Source organism: Anastrepha obliqua, chromosome 6 (genome assembly GCF_027943255.1).
Source record: "Anastrepha obliqua isolate idAnaObli1 chromosome 6, idAnaObli1_1.0, whole genome shotgun sequence".
Lineage (NCBI taxonomy): Eukaryota > Metazoa > Arthropoda > Insecta > Diptera > Tephritidae > Anastrepha > Anastrepha obliqua.
The window spans coordinates 1459583-1481518 of record NC_072897.1 but is presented as its reverse complement, the minus strand read 5'-3'; the positions used below and the strand labels follow the sequence as shown (position 1 = coordinate 1481518).

The following is a 21936-nucleotide window of genomic DNA, read 5'->3' as shown; positions in this document are numbered from 1 at the left end:
ACAGGTGGCGCTAAAGTAATCCTCCTATCAGAAAATGCTATAAATTTTGCGATTGGCCCCTAATGTCAGTTCTGTTTTGACATTTGTGTAGTAAACACATGCGAAATACACGTTAATAAACAATGTTACGCTACACTGCTCCAGAACGCGGAATATTGTTGACTATTTATTTGACCAATAATCGGTCGGTGACTTTGGCACAACGTGAATTTCGCCGCAGATTTCCTCGCCGTCTAACGCCTACTGGTGAAACACTGCGACGTTTAGTCGCTCGCCTCGAAGAGACTGGCACAACACGAGATGCTGCCAGGTGTGGCAGACCCCGGAGTAGCCGTTCTGCAGAGAATATTGCTGCTGTACCCGGTGACGTCATGGAAGCGCCGTCGACATCGACCAGACGACGTGCCACGCAAACGGGTATCAGTCGACGGTCTTTACAGCGAATTTTGGTACAAGATTTGAAGATGTTTCCGTACAAAGTCCAGAGGGTGCATCAGCTGTTAGCTGCTCACCGCCAATCACGTCTAACATACGCTCAAGCCATCCTTAATCACCACCAAGAGGAAGATGATTTTTCATCAAAACTAATCATGACTGATGAGACCCATTTCCATATTAGCGGGTACGTAAATAAGCAAAATTTACGCTTCTGGGGCACTGAAAATCCGCGTGTAACCCACGAAGAGCCATTACACCCGCTGAAAGTCACTGTATGGTGTGCTGTTTTCGCTGGAGGAGTCATCGGACCTTTTTTCTTCGAAGACGTCGCGGGCCAAACGGTTACTGTGAATGGTGAGCGCTACAGAGCAATGATCAACGAGTTCTTTTTGCCGCAACTTGATGAATTGGGATTGGAAAACATGTGGTTCCAACAGTACGGTGCAACGGCACACACTGCACGTGCGACAACCGATATGTTGAAGAATGCATTTCCCGGGCGCCTAATCTCCCGTTTTGGCGATTTGCCCTGGCCAGCAAGATCGCCTGATTTGACCGCTCCAGACTTCTTTTTGTGGGGCTTTTGGAAGTCGCGGGTTTATGTCAACAAGCCTCAGACTCTTGCAGCTCTTAAAGGCAATATCCGTCAAGAATGTGAGGACCTATCGCTGGAAGTTTTGGCCAAAGTGATGGAAAATGCCATAAAAAGCGCTCAAATGGCAATCAACTGTGGCGGCGGCCATTTACATGACATCATATTCTCGACTTGATGTAAAAAAAATTAAAAGACAAAATAAAAATAATCCACAAGAAGAATCAAAGTTTTTCATTTTTTTTTTTAAATTACAGCCAAAAAACATCGCAAGGTTACTTTTGCGCCACCTTGTATAAGTCGAGGTGCATGCGTTTGGGATATTTAGTTGGAAATTAAACTTGTAAGCGAATAAACGAAAAGTAATAGTGTGATTCATTCTTAAGCTGAACGTGTACAATTAGAAGTCAAGTGTTGGAAATAAATCCAGTGATCGAACTCAGAGAGTTATTGTACGAGATTTATTTCGTAACAATTGTTATCAGATGGCAAATGCCAAAGTTGAGCAAACTCAGGCTTCAGTGTGAGGCTATGGAGACAGCGGGCGTTGATGTAGACGAATATGTGTTACAGCTAGAAGATGAGGAATTATAAACCAAAATGAAAGAAAAGACAGAGCCAAGCAGTCAACCGAAGGCGAGTCCAGGAGCGAGAAAACGAGGCTTTGAAAGTGACAATAACGCTCCAGATGCAAAGTAGACGTTAAACGATAACGAAACAGCTCTAAGGTGCGAGAACTGGTTCCCACAACTGAATACCTCACAGTTTCTTACTCGCAAATTGAACGGAAAAGCAACAACTTGACTATAAGGAGAAATGTAAATCTTCGATCCCAAGTGCTTACTCTGGACACAGCTGCAACGAACTCGATCATGCGGTCAGATTTGGCAGGCAATGGCATACCTCCGAGTGTATTTCTGCCATGAAAAAGCTCCTCATAAAAAATACCTGCCGTTCGGAGTCTGCTCGAAACTGTAGATCCCTCCATTTGTGGAACAAGGTCAAGACGCACACCACAAATAGGAGGAGGAGCTCGGCCAAACACCCAAAAAGGGTGTACGCGCCAAATGTACCCCGCGACTGCAGGGTAAGGAGGTGCACTGCTTTCAGCCATCATCCTTCTCCACTTTCCCTGAGAGCGGGACAGTTTGGGAGCGCCCGTGCCTACCGAGGACTCGCTAGCTTCCGTGGGTGTCACTTCCAGCGACCGAAGTCTTTTGGAAGACACAGCCGCAGAAGGGCCGGCAGAGCCACATAAAGACTTCCCCTGCATGAGCCTTGCCCGCCACTTTCTTCTTTCCCTCCTTGCCACGCTCTTCGTTTTCTCGGCTTCTTTGGGAGGTCGTGCCGCCACCGAATTGACTTCAAAACTCAGGCTCTCCGAAATTGGGAAACGTTTTTCAGTCTCTGAAGAAGAGGAGAAATCCATGCTCCTGCCACCGAAGCGGGTTGATCCCCACTTGTGTGGGTTCCACCTGGAGTAATATCCTTTCTGTTATCCATTACCAAAGAAGGCGCCCGATCGGAGATCAGGCAACTCCTCATGGGGAGCGGTAATTGGTGACACGGTTTGAATTGCATTCAAACCAAGGAAGAAACTTCGAATCCGCAGCATTTGAAAAGATAAGCAACACATGGAGATTAAAAAACACGTACAACACTCTTTCACCCGCAATCAGATAGAATGGTCGAAAGCACGAAATGGTCAACTGCACTCTAGAGGAGCACATGCGAAAGGTAGTTGAGAAGTGCAAACAAAATTCGAAGAAACACATCTAAACGTTCCTATTGCTTTAGCGCTCAGCTAAACATGAAGCCACAGACCAATCCCCGCAAGGACTATCTTTGAAGTGGGTGGTTAAGTGTTCGGAATAGGTGCCAATCCGGGAATGGACGAAGGTAGTCATTGGGAAACACTGCAAGGTGATATAGATGAACTATAATACATAATTATGTGAGGTTATATACCAGCATAAGTAATAACATTAATGATCGATTTGACCATGCTGTGAGCTCCGAGGGAATTAGCGAAGGTAATTTCGTACTTCTTTATAATCCGCAAAGAAAAAAAGGGGTAGCTCCGAAACAGCAAGCAGTCTGGGAAGGTCCATGCAAGGAAACTGAAAGATTGAATGATGTGGCGTATCGTATACAGCAATGCAAAACTGGACAGGGGAAAGTCAAAGTAGTTCAACTGGAGAAAGTGGCTGCTTTTCGATACAGTAATTTAATGGATTAGTTAGAACTGCTCAGGCCTTAAGGCATATATGGAGTTGTCCCCATGGCTCATGGTGACATGTTTGCTCCCCCCATCCGACGCACATATCTACCACAACAAATGGAACCTCAATGGCTCCAACCGACTGCATGAACCGACACGGTATTTTAATATCTACGGTCCAAGAAACAAAATTCCACCGATGTGCGCGTAGCAAACACGCATTCCGCAAGGCGATCACTGCCGTTCTAGCAAACGAGCGTGATCACCTACCCCAGGTCGATTCGGGGATCTCCAAGTATGGGATCTCAATTTGGAGATTCGGCAACTGGGTACTCAACGTAAGCGGACCAAATAGGCTGATTACCTGAAAACTTGCAATTTCCCCTCTGGTGCAAGTAAGCTCTGGTCCCCTGTAAGGTTCTTATCGAACCCGACAGGGGGGCAATCGCTTTCTGTGGTTTTACTTCATCGACGACAATTCATTTCACATCCTCTGGTCAATAGTTCTAAGCGTCTTTTCACCAGATGTCTGCACAATCTGCCAAACAACTGTACACCGCAACACTGCGTCAAAAGCCATTAGCCCCGACGGTATTAACATGCCGATGTTGAAAAACCTGGCCCCATTGGGTGTAGCATACTTCCTCAATCTGTCTATGGCCACAGATTATCCGGTTTTTGCCTTCAAACACAATGGTATTGAAGTAAGGTTGCGGCATGTCATATAACTTATCTTTCATTTAAAACCATTCAATTATATTGTCATAAATTTGCGGTCGCCGTAGTCGGATGGGTTGGTGCGTGACTACCATTCGGAACTCACAGAGAGAACGTAGGTTCGAATCTCGGTGAAACACCAAAATTAAGAAAAACATTTTTCTAATAGCGGTCGCCCCTCGGTAGGCAATGGCAAACCTCCGAGTGTATTTCTGCCATTAAAAAGCTTCTCATAAAAATATCTGCCGTTCGGAGTCGGCTTGAAACTGTAGGTTCCTCCATTTGTGGAACAACATCAAAAAGCACACCAGAAATAGGAGAAGGAGCTCGGCCAAACACCCAAAAAGGGTGTACGCGCCAATTATATATATATGTATATATATAAAGGTTTTTTTCTGCAATTAAGAATTTTTTCTAAGAACTTTCCTCTAAAATTTTGTAATTTACAAAAATTTTGATAATCTTGTTAATAATTATCTACAGATAGTAATGTTTTAAAAAAAATTCCCCAGAGTTCCCTAGAGGAGTTAAAGTGGTTAGGGGTAACTTATGTTAAAGTACAGATACTGCTTTTCCTAAGGAGGAGGGTTGAGAAACCCACACCTTCTTGTACTCCTTCCACCACACCAAAATATCAAATAGAATGCTACTTGCCTCAGCGTAATCATAATCCTTTTCTCCGTGCTAATGCATTCTCGGATGTTGGTATTTTGTTTTAGACATCCTGTAAAATGTCTGAAATTTGTAATCATCCTCTTGTAACTCCCTCGTGGCAATGAATAATCTGCTGTTTGAGTTATTCCTAATGTACGGATACACCCAGTACCTCCGATAGAGAAGAATTACTCTTACTGTAGAATTACTCTTAATGGGAGTTTTTGGTGATGCAGGCGATTGCTTCTTTTCGTTTTTCTTTCATCCTAAGATATTACTTCGGCATCTGCAGGCAATTCGGCGCACTGAGGTGCTAGAAGTTTGTCGTCAAATACCTCTTCCGCATCATTTATTTCTGGTGTATGCAACAGCTCCATTATTGGCATCCGTACAAACTCCAATGTCTTCTGCAATTACCGGTTCAGATAGCGGATAGGTCATCCTTTTTAACACAATTTTCCTCATCCCCTCTGTCAATGGCAAACTATTGACATTGTCACTGGCTAAGGAAGCGGGTACAAAACTTTCTCTCAGACTCATTCGTACCCTCTTCGTTTTGTACACCCGTTGGTCCAAATGGCAATGAGAACTTTTTTTGTCGATGCCTGTTTCTGATACAAGGAACTCTTCCGTGACAACTTGCTCGTCTTCCTGCATGGTGAACATGCACCTCCTTCGGACGGTCAACTAGAAGTTCTCAGTATACAATACGGTCATCGTCTTGTGGCATTTCTTCAACTATTTCCTTTGATTCTACAATGTGCTCCTCATATATTATAACATCTCCATCGCCAACTGGACTGTTACGCTTGCGCTTCTTGCAACACTTACGTAATAACGTCTATTAGTTAACAAACCACGCTGTTCAAACTTTTTCTTAGGATGCTGAATTTTAAGTTCGCACAGCTTTGCCATTTTCCCTTTCCTGTTCTATGGGGCTTTATTCACCAATCCCACTTCTAACACCAATTGTTACGAGTTTGTTTGAATTACTTTATTATATTTTTCGTTTACTCTTTTACACGTTTAACTTAAGACTGAATATCCTATGAGAATGCTCCTCTGCGTATTTACATGTGCTTAATAACAATTTTTATATTTGGCAAATCGTATCTTCTGGCGATTTCTGTCTCGCCATCTAGAGTTTTGTTTTGGTATCTCATTCGCTCAGTATTGTTGCTAGTCGGTTCGGGAATATCCGCGTTTCGTTACAATATATGTATTAAACAAATTCCTCTACTTCGCTCGACATATTGACAACTCGACTTGTAAGCGTGTTGTCGCTGTAAAAACACATATCATGCCGATGACGATACGAGCCGTATGCGAAGGGCTTTGAAGATTCTCGAAATCTGTGTATAGGTCTTAAGATTGTTACAAAATTAGTACCACAACTGAGATCATCTAATTACAAAATTATTATTATTTATTATTATTATTATTATATATTAACTATTATTAACTAAATATTAATATTGAACGAGCATTAGCTGCCAGGGCTATCAGCTCTACAAAAATATGATATGTAAAAACAGTAGGACTAGTATGTTTGTGTGGAAATAAAAGGTATACATTTTTACTTACGTACTAAAAACCTAATAGGGAAAATTTGTAGTTCATTTAAATTCGGATTTTTTAATAATTCAATCCAGTTTTTCCTGAGATAATGATTTCTGCCGTGTACTGTGTGCGCGCACTGGTGTGGCTCCACTGTCATAATGTGTTCTTGCGTGTCAATAGTGTGGCCAAGCCGTAGACCTTAGAAACGTTTTATCTGTGTTTCCATAGGCCGGTGGGATATTATGGGATACATACTCTCGATTTACGGTAGTGTTTAGTCATTCTATTTTCGTTCTGATGTTTAGATATCGCTAATTGATGATAATATCTCTTTTTCACATATGAGATCTTTTGTTACCGGTGCTGAGGAGGCTTGTTTAGCTGCACAGTCTGCCATCTCATTCCCGTGAATTCCTATATGACTTAGTATCCAAAGTATACGTAAGGTAGCCTCCTTGCCAATACGCGTATCTCATTTTATACTGAAGATAAATGAGTTAGATAGAGGGTTTTGAACGGCTTTTAGAACGGATTTTCTGTTGGTGCATATAAGAGTTTTACAATCTGTTTCCAAAGTCATGTTTATAGCCTGATAAACGGCAACTGCTTCTGCAGTAATAAGAGATGCACAGTCCGGCATAGTTTGAACCCGTAGAGTGTCGCCGTTTGTGTGAACTACTGCAAAGCTGGCTGGTATACTATCAGATTTTAAGCCATCTGTGAACCACAAAATCCAGTTTTCAGATTCATAGTATGTCTTGCGCTCTTGGAACATGGAAAGGAATGCTTCTGGTTATGTGGTTTTTTTTGCAAATTTTAATAAATTGGGGTCGCACGATAATTTCGTTATCTCCCATTCAGGGTTTTTTGCTTGGTAGTTCTCCAGCGGATTAGATAACTCCAGCTTGTTGACGATCTCAAGTATTTGATACATAGCAGAAGGAACTTTTTATGGGTCTTTCTTCTTTTTTTCTTTATCTTTTATTATAGGTTTTATCTGTTTTTCTTTACATAAAAATTGTAATACATACACACATACTTACACATATACATTGATACATCAATTCATTTTAGCATTTAGAGAAATTATACATGCATAAATCTCATATCATTGCTGTGTTTGATTTTTGGTACATAGATATCCATCTTTCTGCCCATACTTACGCATATACATTGATACATCAATTCATTTTAGCATTTAGGGAAATTACACATGCATAAATCTCATATCATTGCTGTGTTTGATTTTTGGTACATAGATATCCATCTTTCTGCCTATCGTTTTGGTGGTGCCCATCACACCGATTTCTAGGGGCTCGTGTCACATATTCGTTCCATGCCCGTCTTCTGGTTCTTATGAATTTTATAATATCGATCACACCTGTCTCCGTTCTTATCTCCTCGTTTCTTATGTGGCCTAGTCTAGTTTTTCCAGCTATGGTCCAAAGCATGCATTTCGGTAGTCCACATCAATTGCTTCGTTTTCATGTTTTTTGCACGAGCTTCTACTCCGTAAGTCGTATTTTGTTTTCCATGTTCATATAGATACTTGTTTCTACAAACGAGTTGTCACAGACACTGTGATATCCGTTCACCACTTCCGCATCTCTCTCACACCTGTGGTATTATATTTCGATTGCTAGATACATCTATACCTAAATATTTAAATTACATTACTTTTTCTATCATATGAACAGTTGATAGGCGAAATTGCGAGCTGCCAGAAGTAAGCCACCAAAAATAACTGACAGTTCTTTTATGCTTTATGGAAAAATGCCGAGATTCAAATATCTTAAAATCAATTCAATTGAAATGTAATAATTTAAATTGAAGAGGGTTTTTAGAATTTTTCAAAACCTCTTATGTCCTTTTCGGTTTGTGTTTTTAATTTGTCTTGTGTACATAGGTATATGAATGCATTTATTTAAATATTGTACATATAATTTTATTGAAATCTGTGTGTTGATTTATGTCTGTAAATTTGTATATTTGTATGTTTAAGTTATAAAAAATTAAAGGTTACCTGCTCTGTCTTATTCATTAAAAATCCCAATATTTTATATATCTTATCTTTATATATATATTTCTTATGTTCGTGTGTTTGTCACTGAACTCCTCCTAAACGACTAAACCGATTTTGATGAAATTTTTTGTGTGTGTTCAATGGGATTCGAGAATGGTTTAGATTCACAATTTGGTCTCCTGGAAAATGTCTAGGGTCTCGAGATAGAGACCAAAACGTGGAGCCTAGAATGTGTATGTACAATATGGGTATCAAATGGAAGCTGTTGGTGAATGCTTTAGTTCAGAGTATTTTTCACGCCGCTCCGTGACTAGGGTCTTGAGATAGAGACCAAAACGTGGAGCCTAGAATGTGTATGTACAATATGGGTATCAAATGGAAGCTGTTGATGAATGCTTTAGTTCAGAGTAGTTTTCATGCCGCTCCGTGACTAGGGTCTCGAGATAGAGACCAAAACGTGGAGCCTAGAATGTGTTTGTACAATATGGATATCAGATGGAAGCTGTTGGTGAATGCTTTAGTTCAGAGTATTTTTCATGCCGCTCCGTGACTAGGGTCTCGAGATAGAGACCAAAACGTGGAGCCTAGAATGTGTATGTACAATATGGGTATCAAATGGAAGATGTTGATGAATGCTTTAGTTCAGAGTATTTTTCATGCCGCTCCGTGACTAGGGTCTCGAGATAGAGACCAAAACGTGGAGCCTAGAATGTGTATGTACAATATGGATATCAGATGGAAGCTGTTGGTGAATGCTTTAGTTCAGAGTATTTTTCATGCCGCTCCGTGACTAGGGTCTCGAGATAGAGACCAAAACGTGGAGCCTAGAATGTGTATGTACAATATGGGTATCAAATGGAAGCTGTTGGTGAATGCTTTAGTTCTGAGTATTTTTCATGCCGCTCCGTGACTGGGATCTCGAGATATAGGTCAACACGTGGACCCGGGTAACCTTTGGTTGTGTATGTACAATATGGGCATCAAATGAAGACGTTCTAATACCGAGAATTCCAATGATTCCACCTGAATTGCCATTTGAATTCAAGCGTTTGCAACTACCCATTCGCTTAACATTTGCAATAACTATCAATAAATCACAAGGGCGAACTTTAGAAATATGCGGGATGAACTTAGAAGAACCAGTATTCACCCATGGTCAACTATACGTTGGCTGTTCACGTGTTGGGAAGCCAACAGCATTATATATTTACTCAAAAACAAATAGAAAAACAAAAAATATTGTGTATGCCAAAGCGCTGGAATAAAGAATAAAGAAATAAATAATATGAAAACCATATCTTTTCTGTTCTAAACCATATCTATTCTATTTTAGTGTGCCCAGCGAAGCGGGCGGGGTTTGCTAGTATCTATATAAAATAAAGTCAACTTTTTGTGTGTGTTCGCTAACCGGCCGTGTCTTTGCACCGAATTAAACCAAACTTATACACATTATTAAGTAGGTATTGAAGATGGTTTACGTATAGTTTGGATGCCTATTGGTGGATAGGGCTCGAGATATAGGTCAAAACGTGGACCCAGGTAACCTTCGGATGTGTATGTACAATATGGGTATCAAATGGAAGCTGTTGGTGAATGCTTTAGTTCAGAGTATTTTTCATGCCGCTCCGTGACTAGGGTCTCGAGATAGAGACCAAAACGTGGAGCCTAGAATGTGTTTGTACAATATGGATATCAAATTGAAGCTGTTGGTGAATGCTTTAGTTCAGAGTATTTTTCATGCCGCTCCGTGACTAGGGTCTCGAGATAGAGACAACACGTGGACCCTAGAATGTGTTTGTACAATATGGATATCAAATTGAAGCTGTTGGTGAATGCTTTAGTACAGAGTATTTTTCATGCCGCTCCGTGACTAGGGTCTCGAGATAGAGACCAAAACGTGGAGCCTAGAACGTGTTTGTACAATATGGATATCAAATGGAAGTTGTTGGTGAATGCTTTAGTACAGAGTATTTTTCATGCCGCTCCGTGACTAGGGTCTCGAGATAGAGACCAAAACGTAGAGCCTAGAATGTGTTTGTACAATATGGATATCAAATTGAAGCTGTTGGTGAATGCTTTAGTTCAGAGTATTTTTCATGCCGCTCCGTGACTAGGGTCTCGAGATAGAGACCAAAACGTGGAGCCTAGAATGTGTTTGTACAATATGGATATCAGATGGAAGCTGTTGGTGAATGCTTTAGTTCAGAGTATTTTTCATGCCGCTCCGTGACTAGGGTCTCGATATAGAGACGAAAACGTGGAACCTAGAATGTGTTTGTACAATATGGATATCAAATTGAAGCTGTTGGTGAATGCTTTAGTACAAAGTATTTTTCAGGCCGCTCCGTTACTGGGGTCTCGAGATATAGGTCAAAACCTGGACCCGGGTAACCTTTGGTTGTGTATGTACAATATGGGCATCAAATGAAAGCTGTCGATAAGTGCTTTAATACGGGGTAATTTTCATACCTATTGATGACTAGGGTCTCGAAATATATGCCAAAACGTGGACCCGCCGTGTCTTTGCGCCGAATTAAACCAAACTTACACACATTGTTAACACTTGATGATCATGAAAAAAGAACATTTTTTTTTAAATTTCAAATCAACGCAAATGAATAACTAAGAAACAATCGTCAAAAAGAAAAAAGAAATTTATTATTTTTTCAATTAACAATCGCTCACGTGCTTATATTTTTCTTATACATTTAGGAATTTTCACGTGGTAAATTGGAATTAATTAATGTAAGTTTTCATCAAATTTAATGGATTTATTTTTTCGGTTCATATGCGATAAACTACGATGCACCATGAGTGAATCAAATGATAAAAAAAATAAAAAAACCAAAAATATAATCCACAGTGTGTGTGCCCAGCGAAGCGGGCGGGGTTTGCTAGTAAATTTTTACTTATGTTTTCATTGTTCATTACTTTATTATTATTACATTATATTCTTTTTTTATATCAATTTTGAATAATTTCATTTAAATATCAGTTTTCGAATATTATGCTTATTTATGTATTTTGTACTGATTATGCTTATTTTTATTATATGTAGGTGTATACGGGTGATATTAGGCTACCGGGTAACCGTCCATTAAATACTAACCTCAATGGTGGAGTGGAAACTAAAAATTCCCAATTTTAGTTTCAAAACTACCCATTCGATTTTTTTTCTACAATTCTGTTGCAATCGCGAAGTTTCGCGAACCGACTGACAACATTAGCGAACAAGAGGCCAAAACAAAATCATTAATTAGCCTTGATAGCGTCAGCAGATAGGCATTACACGCTTTCTGGCCCTCAACTATGTGAGTTAGACGAAGACAGCAGGTGACTAGTACGCTGCTGCTACAAGAGAACTCGCCAGAAGATACGAGCTGTCAGATCTAGAAATTACGATAGTTATTAAGCACATGTATAGTCACATGTAATGCCAGTTCTGTTTTGACATTTGTGTAGTAAACACATGCGAAATACACGTTAATAAACAATGTTACGCTACACTGCTCCAGAACGCGGAATATTGTTGACTATTTATTTGACCAATAATCGGTCGGTGACTTTGGCACAACGTGAATTTCGCCGCAGATTTCCTCGCCGCCTAACGCCTACTGGTGAAACACTGCGACATTTAGTCGCTCGCCTCGAAGAGACTGGCACAACACGAGATGCTGCCAGGCGTGGCAGACCCCGGAGTAGCCGTTCTGCAGAGAATATTGCTGCTGTACCCGGTGACGTCATGGAAGCGCCGTCGACATCGACCAGACGACGTGCCACGCAAACGGGTATCAGTCGACGGTCTTTACAGCGAATTTTGGTACAAGATTTGAAGATGTTTCCGTACAAAGTCCAGAGGGTGCATCAGCTGTTAGCTGCTGACCGCCAATCACGTCTAACATACGCTCAAGCCATCCTTAATCACCACCAAGAGGAAGATGATTTTTCATCAAAACTAATCATGACTGATGAGACCCATTTCCATCTTAGCGGGTACGTAAATAAGCAAAATTTACGCTTCTGGGGCACTGAAAATCCGCGTGTAACCCACGAAGAGCCATTACACCCGCCGAAAGTCACTGTATGGTGTGCTGTTTTCGCTGGAGGAGTCATCGGACCTTTTTTCTTCGAAGACGTCGCGGACCAAACGGTTACTGTGAATGGTGAGCGCTACAGAGCAATGATCAACGAGTTCTTTTTGCCGCAACTTGATGAATTGGGATTGGAAAACATGTGGTTCCAACAGTACGGTGCAACGGCACACATTGCACGTGCGACAACCGATATGTTGAAGGATGCATTTCCCGGGCGCCTAATCTCCCGTTTTGGCGATTTGCACTGGCCAGCAAGATCGCCTGATTAGACCGCTCTAGACTTCTTTTTGTGGGGCTTTTGGAAGTCGCGGGTTTATGTCAACAAGCCTCAGACTCTTGCAGCTCTTAAAGGCAATATCCGTCAAGAATGTGAGGACCTATCGCTGGAAGTTTTGGCCAAAGTGATGGAAAATGCCATAAAAAGCGCTCAAATGGCAATCAACTGTGGCGGCGGCCATTTACATGACATCATATTCTCGACTTGATGTAAAAAAAATTAAAAGACAAAATAAAAATAATCCACAAGAAGAATCAAAGTTTTTCATTTTTTTTTAAATTACAGCCAAAAAACATCGGAAGGTTACTTTTGCGCCACCTTGTATAAGTCGAGGTGCATGCGTTTGGGATATTTAGTTGGAAATTAAACTTGTAAGCGAATAAACGAAAAGTAATAGAGTGATTCATTCTTAAGCTGAACGTGCACATTTAGAAGTCAAGTGTTGGAAATAAATCCAGTGATCGAACTCAGAGAGTTATTGTACGAGATTTATTTCGTAACAATTGTTATCAGAAGTGGGATTGTTGGATAAATGCCAAAGTTGAGCAAACTCAGGCTTCAGTGTGAGGCTATGGAGACAGCGGGCGTTGATGTAGACGAATATGTGTTACAGCTAGAAGATGAGGAATTATAAACCAAAATGAAAGAAAAGACAGAGCCACCAAGCAGTCAACCGAAGGCGAGTCCAGGAGCGAGAAAACGAGGCTCTGAAAGTGACAATAACGCTCCAGATGCAAAATAGACGTTAAACGATAACGAAACAGCTCTAAGGTGCGAGAACTGGTTCCCACAACTGAATGCCTCACAGTTTCTTACTCGCAAATTGAACGGAAAAGCAACAACTTGACTATAAGGAGAAATGTAAATCTTCGATCCCAAGTGCTTACTCTGGACACAGCTGCAACGAACTCGATCATGCGGTCAGATTTGGCAGGCAATGGCATACCTCCGAGTGTATTTCTGCCATGAAAAAGCTCCTCATAAAAAATACCTGCCGTTCGGAGTCTGCTCGAAACTGTAGATCCCTCCATTTGTGGAACAAGGTCAAGACGCACACCACAAATAGGAGGAGGAGCTCGGCCAAACACCCAAAAAGGGTGTACGCGCCAAATGTACCCCGCGACTGCAGGGTAAGGAGGTGCACTGCTTTCAGCCACCATCCTTCTCCACTTTCCCTGAGAGCGGGACAGTTTGGGAGCGCCCGTGCCTACCGAGGACTCGGTAGCTTCCGTGGGTGTCACTTCCAGCGACCGAAGTCTTTTGGAAGACACAGCCGCAGAAGGGCCGGCAGAGCCACATAAAGACTTCCCCTGCTTGAGCCTTGCCCGCCACTTTCTTCTTTCCCTCCTTGCCACGCTCTTCGTTTTCTCGGCTTCTTTGGGAGGTCGTGCCGCCACCGAAGTGACTTCAAAACTCAGGCTCTCCGAAATTGGGAAACGTTTTTCAGTCTCTGAAGAAGAGGAGGAATCCATGCTCCTGCCACCGAAGCGGGTTGATCCCCACTTGTGTGGGTTCCACCTGGAGTAATATCCTTTCTGTTATCCATTACCAAAGAAGGTTTTTATTTGAAGATAGCCCATCAGGGAAGGCCACTCGTGTGATGCCAATGCTTCCCTATCCCCAAAATGCGACGCGCCCGATGGGAGATCAGGCAACTCCTCATGGGGAGCGGTAATTGGTGACACGGTTTGAATTGCATTCAAACCAAGGAAGAAACTTCGAATCCGCAGCATTTGAAAAGATAAGCAACACATGGAGATTAAAAAACACGTACAACACTCTTGCACCCGGAATCAGATAGAATGGTCGAAAGCACGAAATGGTCAACTGCACTCTAGAGGAGCACTTGCGAAAGGTAGTTGAGAAGTGCAAACAAAATTCGAAGAAACACATCTAAACGTTCCTATTGCTTTAGCGCTCAGCTAAACATGAAGCCACAGACCAATCCCCGCAAGGACTATCTTTGAAGTGGGTGGTTAAGTGTTCGGAATAGGTGCCAATCCGGGAATGGACGAAGGTAGTCATTGGGAAACACTGCAAGGTGATATAGATGAACTATATGCTAATTATGTGAGGTTATATACCAGCATAAGTAATAACATTAATGATCGATTTGACCATGCTGTGAGCTCCGAGGGAATTAGCGAAGGTAATTTCGTACTTCTTTATAATCCGCAAAGAAAAAAAGGGGTAGCTCCGAAACAGCAAGCAGTCTGGGAAGGTCCATGCAAGGAAACTGAAAGATTGAATGATGTGGCGTATCGTATACAGCAATGCAAAACTGGACAGGGGAAAGTCAAAGTAGTTCAACTGGAGAAAGTGGCTGCTTTTCGATACAGTAATTTAATGGATTAGGTAGAACTGCTCAGGCCTTAAGGCACATATGGAGTTGCCCCATGGCTTATGGTGACATGGTTGCTCCCCCCATCCGACGCACATATCTACCACAACAAATGGAACCTCAATGGCTCCAACCGACTTCACGAACCGACACGGTATTTTAATATCTACGGTCCAAGAAACAAAATTCCACCGATGTGCGCGTAGCAAACACGCATTCCGCAAGGCGATCACTGCCGTTCTAGCAAACGAGCGTGATCACCTACCCCAGGTCGATTCGGGGATCTCCACGTACGGGATCTCAATTTGGAGATTCGGCAACTGGGTACTCAACGTAAGCGGACCAAATAGGCTGATTACCTGAAAACTTGCAATTTCCCCTCTGGTGCAAGTAAGCTCTGGTCCTATGTAAGGTTCTTATCGAACCCGACAGGGGGGCAATCGTTTCTGTGGTTTTACTTCATCGACGACAATTCATTTCACATCCTCTGGTCAATAGTTCTAAGCGTCTTTTCACCAGATGTCTGCACAATCTGCCAAACAACTGTACACCGCAACACTGCGTCAACAAAGTGAAACCTTCAAAAGCCATTAGCCCCGACGGTAATAACATGCCGATGTTGAAAAACCTGGCCCCATTGGGTGTAGCATACTTCCTCAATCTGTCTATGGCCACAGATTATCCGGTTTTTGCCTTCAAACACAATGGTATTGAAGTAAGGTTGCGGCATGTCATATAACTTATCTTTCATTTAAAACCATTCAATTATATTGTCATAAATTTGCGGTCGCCGTAGCCGAATGGGTTGGTGCGTGACTACCATTCGGAACTCACAGAGAGAACGTAGGTTCGAATCTCGGTGTTGTAAAGAAAAGAGGATTCTAATTTTTAATAGCTTCTTTGATTGATGCTTTAAAAAACCTGTAAAGGTATTTATTTATTTTATTCTTTTAGTTTTTACATATTTTTTACAATTCATAGTTTAATTATATTTCAGTTTTTCTTTACCTTAGTTTTCCTCTCTTATTCTTTATTTCTTTCAATTAGGCCTTATGTGTGTCCGCGCGCACCGATAAAAATGAAATGAGCGATATAAAAGAGTAAAGCTTAGTTATAGTGACAAGTCATAATTTCGCGCAGAGTTGCTCTTATTCGTAAATTTTTACGGGTTGCTTAAGTCGGCAACAATGTCCCCCCGGTAAGCGGACGAATCTTCGGAGCTTGCCTTGTCTTTGCCGATGTCGAGCACTGCAAGCTTTACTGCTGGTCGTTCTAAAACACCTTGCCTCGTTTTTACTTTAGCACGCCTTACTTGTCCATCTTTTGCCATCGTTGTTTCGACGACTATACCTTTTAGCCAAGTGTTCCTTTCTGCGTTTTCATCGACAATCAATACGATGTCACCCTCGCTTATGGGTTTCACTTTTTCAAACCATTTACTGCGACGTGTAAGTGATGGAATCATTTCGCGTACCCATCGACGCCAGAACAAATTCGCAAACATCTCGCTTTGACGTAAATTCATTTTTAAGCTAATTTCTTCAGGTTTACAAAACGGCTTGGCTCCATTTGAACTGCCCAATAAAAAATGGTTTGGGGTAATCGGTTCCTGGTCCTCATAGTCGAGCGATAGATATGTCAGCGGTCGAGAATTAATGATCATCTCCACCTCCAGCAAAGCCGAACGTAAACTTTCATCAGAGAATCTCTGCGACGGCGAGATCTTATACAGCACTGCTTTTGTTGTTCTTATTAGGCGTTCCCATGCTCCACCCATGTGAGGTGCAGCTGGTGGATTAAACTTCCAGGCGATACCTTTGTGAGCAAGTTCACGTTCTACTATAGAAGCATTCAGTTTAAGCAACTCGTCTTTTAAAAAACTATCAGCTCCGCGAAAATTCGTACCGTTATCGCTATATATTTCAACAGGGCAGCCACGGCGAGCAATGAAATTTCGCAAGCACATTAGACAGGAGTCAGTACTTAGAGAATGGGCTATTTCTATGTGTATAGCTCTTATTGTCAGGCAGGTCAGCAATACTCCCCACCTCTTCTTCGCCTTGCGGTTTTCAGTAACTAAGATCGGCCCAAAGTAATCGATTCCAACATACGTAAAGGGACGAGAGAATGCGGCAAGCCGGGCTATGGGTAATTGCGCCATTTGTGGAGCTTGCGGAGCGGCGTTCGCGATTTTACATACTTGGCAATTTCGCCTCACAGCTTTAAATAACGATCGCAGTTTTGGTATAAAAAACAATTGTCTTACCTCATTCAAGGCTGTCTCGTGCTGAATATGGTAAAAGCGTTGATGATAGTGATCTACTATAAGATAGGTTACTCGATGACCAGGTGGTAGAACAATGAAATCACGTTGAGGCTGGTCGCATGACTGAAAATATGTTGCCCTATTTTTCACGCGAATGAGATGCTCGTCGTCCATATAAACTTGCAGGTTTCGTAGCGGACCAGTTTTACATACAGGCTTACCAACTTTAAGCAATGACCAGTCATCAAAATGTTCCATTTGGATTGTCTTAAAAATAAACAGTTTTGCACGCCGAAAATGACATGCGGTTAGATGACTGCCTTCCGATGTGATTTGGAGCCGTTGTTTAAGTTTTTCGATGTAAAGCACACAGTTTGCTATAGCTCTATATAGTCGAATCCAATTCGAAAAATATTCAAAGTTGATATTTACCTTTTGCACGTTGTGAATTAGAAGCTTAGCTCGAAATTCGCTAGGGTTCACCGTACCCAGATCTTCTTGTTCCGGCCACTCTTTAGTAGGTAAAGTAAGGAAAGCGGGACCATTTATCCACTGATGAGCCACCTCAATGCAAGGCCTCGTTTTCGTAGCAATATCAGCGACATTCAATTTTGTTGGTATCCAACGCCATTCACTGATAGCAGTTGCTTCTTGGATTTCAGCGATACGAAACATTACAAATTGTTGAAATTTACGCGGATCACCATGAAGCCACTTTAGAACGGTTTTTGAGTCGCTCCAGATGCAACGTTTCTCAAATTTTATATGATGTGCTTCCTCAACCATGTTTGTTAAACGTGCACCAATTACCGCAGCCTGTAGTTCCAGTCGTGGTATTGAGAGCGGGCGCAACGGTGCGACCTTTGCTTTAGCTGCCACCAACCTACTGACGATGTGACCACCAGCTTCAATACGAAAATATGATACGGCAGCGTATGCATTTTCACTTGCGTCTACGAACGTATGCAGTTGTACTTTACAGTCATCTTCATAAAGGAGTGGAGAGTAGCAACGCGGTACCGACACGCTAGTAATAACGGGAATGTATTCAATCCAAGTTTTCCATTTCAATGAAAGTTCATAATTTAACGGTTGATCCCAGTCTATTCCACTTCGCCAGATATCTTGAATAAGAATCTTTAGATATGAAGTTAAGCAAGCTACTAGTTCCATCGGATCGAAAACTGACATGAGCACTTGCAATACTTCTCTCTTTGTAGGGACGACCCTGTCCGCGAATACGTTGCGCTTAAGCCGAACAAATTTGAGCACGTAGCTGAATGTATCGGATTTTGGTTCCCAATACATACCAAGTATTTTTTCGAAATTTATGACATCCTTACTGCAGTCAAATGATTTAAGTAGTGGCTCCCCATCTCCATTAAGCGCTGCTAAAACATCTGGCGAATTGCTTGACCAATTACGCATGTTGAAACCACATTTGGAGTGAACATCTCGAACATTTTTTGCCAATTTGATAGCTTCGTCGACGGTTTGAGTCGAATCAATAAAATCATCGACGTAATGGTGATTCTTTATTGCACACGCTACCTGAGAATTTTGAGCAGCGTGTACCGAAGCATTTAGGTTTCGCACGTAATGCGCTATACATGGAGAACAAGAAGCACCAAAACTTAAAACGTTGAGCCTGTAAACGTTTATCGGATCATTCATGTTAGTACGCCAGAGAAAACGCTGAGCATCTGCGTCTGGGTGTCGTAACTTAATGCGGTGGAACATTTCTTCGATATCACCGCATATTGCGATTCTACCCATTCGGAAGTTGAATAATATATTTACTAGTGGAGTTAACATATCTGGTCCTTTCAGTAAGAAATTGTTTAGGGATACATCTCTAGATTTTGCGGCTGCATCCCACACAAGTCGAATTTTATTTGGCTTGTGCGGATTGCGAACAATAAAAACCGGCAAATACCAAATTTTATCACCACGATCATTTATAGCTTCGTTCGGTAACTTGGTCGCATAATTTTTCTTAACTAAGTTGTCAATTTGTTGCTGCATATTGCGTTGTAGTTCAGGATTGCTAGATAACTTACGTTCCAGACACTTAAAGCGACTAAGAGCTGTTGGCAAGCTGTCTGGCAATCGTATATTATCATTTGACCACAGCAAGCTCGCGGTGTACTGACCCTCATGCAACTCGCAGTTACCCAAAATTGCTATGGCTCGTTGATCTTCCATTGAAACTGGATTTACCTTTGGCACTGAAATTCCAATATTTTCATTCAACATGAAAGACTTTACGAGTTCATGCAAGTTGCTATCGCTCTCACAGTCGCATTTATGTAAGTTTAATCCGTTACCTTTACTCTGATTATTACCGCCACCAAAAATTGTCCACCCTAATCTGGTTTTTGCCCCTACGGGATCTTGCCATCCACCTTCACGTACCTTCTGTGCCATTATCAAATTGGGGTTATTTACACCAATAATTAGCTTAGGAACTATGTCAATAAAGTTTGGCAAGGGAATGCCTTTTAAATGTGCATATTTTGTTTTCAATTGGTCAGCAATCAATGTTGATGATGACATATTTAAGCTACTAACCGTGTAAACACCTCGGAGTGGATATATTGTCGCACCTTGAATATTACCTGAAATTCGTAAATCGAGTCGTTGCGAATCAGCTTCATATCGGTTTATGTCTCCAGTCCAGTGAATGCATAGAGGATCGGGAACGCCAACCTCACCCAATTCATCTGCAAGTGTTTGATCTATAAGTGTTAGTGTAGATCCATCATCCATAAACGCGTATGTGGATATTGTTTTATTTCTTCCATACAAAACTATCGGCAAGATTCGAAAATATGTGGTGTTGTTGCTGGAAATCGAACGGTGGTTATTCAGCATCGTTGAAACTTCACTATTTTGTTTAACATCAGAATTGTGAAGGAGTCTGTGGTGACGTATTGTGCAGCTATCCACCCCACACGACTTATTACTCCAGCAGCGGCGAGAGTGTGTTCCCAAACACTGGCGGCATAGATTTTTCCTCTTAACAAAGTCCCATCTCTCATTCATAGTGAGTGCTTTAAACCGGTCACACTGAGGAACCTTATGCGGGTTATTACATATTGCGCATCTGGGCATAGATTTTGCTTCTTCGTATTGTTTTAAAACGGCATCAGATTTATGCGTGTGCAAATGAGCTTCACGCTTGTTAAGTTTCTCTGAGAGTGATGCCGGATTCGTAACACGGCAAGCTGCTTCAGCCAATGTGGACAACCAGGTAGAAAAATCTTCCAAGCAAGGGTTATTCATGCCAGTTGAATAAATTGCCCAGTTAAGTTTTGACTCCTGAGAGAGCTTCTCAACGAATTCCTGCAATAGTAATGGGCTGTTGAGGTAACCGCTTAGTTTGCTTGCATGAATTATTGCTACTATATTCTTGATAGCAAATGCAAAGTCGATGAGTAGATCAAGTTTACCCTTAGGCGATGGTAATTGCCGCGCCCTATCAATAAGTACTCTAAGTATTTGCTCAGGACGTCCAAAATACATTCTGAGCGTATTTATAATATCAGGTACCATCTCCGGTAATACCAGTAAATTGCGCACGACCTCCCTAGCCTTACCACGTAGACATTTTTGAAGGCGAACTAAATTCTCATGATGAGAGTAACCAGCCATTTGTGTGCTCTGTTCATATGCACTAACAAAAATATGCCACTCTTGGGGGTCACCGCTAAATATCGGCAAGTCTTTTGGCACGCATTGCCGCGCTGCAAACTGCGAAGTCGTCAAATTACAGGTATCGGCTGATTGAGTTGCGAATACCTGATTTGGCGAACGTGCTGTACTGGTTGGTGCTGTGAACGTTGTAAATATGTTTGGCGAATTACCGTTGCAGTCTACATGTAAGGCCTGACTACGCTCTGCCGCAGTCCGCGTCGACGGCTGACGTGGTGACTGCATAACTGTATGTACCGGTACCTCACGCGCTGGACATATGTTGGTTCTATTATTTTGTACAGGCTGCACTGGAGTAGGAGAAAATGCTGTGTTACCGCTCACATTAGTTCCACACATTTTGGTGGGGCCAATAACACATGGACCTTCTATTTCCTCGTCTGCATCTTCTGCGTTCAAAATGCGAAATTTTTCCCGTAAATACTCTTCTCTTAAACGCATGGTCTCTTCTAGTTGCTGTAAACGGAGCTGTTTTTTTCTGCTATGGATTAGCAATTCTTGTGGTGCGCTGAGACTGCCACCGTCGCCACCTAGATTTATTTGTAAATTTTGATCTGCAGGCGGTGCAGGACTAGTGACGTTATACTCACAATCATTTTGCACTACAACTTCTTCAGCCATCGTGTTTAGCGTTGCTGGAACACCGTTTAATTCCGCCATCATTTAATAAGGTTTTTTAAAGATTTTGTTGTAAAGAAAAGAGGATTCTAATTTTTAATAGCTTCTTTGATTGATGCTTTAAAAAACCTGTAAAGGTATTTATTTATTTTATTCTTTTAGTTTTTACATATTTTTTACAATTCATAGTTTAATTATATTTCAGTTTTTCTTTACCTTAGTTTTCCTCTCTTATTCTTTATTTCTTTCAATTAGGCCTTATGTGTGTCCGCGCGCACCGATAAAAATGAAATGAGCGATATAAAAGAGTAAAGCTTAGTTATAGTGACAAGTCATAATTTCGCGCAGAGTTGCTCTTATTCGTAAATTTTTACGGGTTGCTTAAGTCGGCAACACTCGGTGAAACACCAAAATTAAGAAA

General features: G+C 41.6%; 1 protein-coding gene across 1 annotated transcript; it reads right to left on the bottom strand.

The window, feature by feature from the left end:
* Positions 1–16079: 16079 nt before the first annotated feature.
* LOC129249851 (uncharacterized) lies at positions 16080–21557 on the bottom strand. The gene has a single exon (XM_054889521.1). It carries the CDS (start codon positions 21555–21557, stop codon positions 16080–16082), a length of 5478 nt encoding a protein of 1825 aa, XP_054745496.1.
* Between the last annotated feature and the right edge of the window lie 379 nt (positions 21558–21936).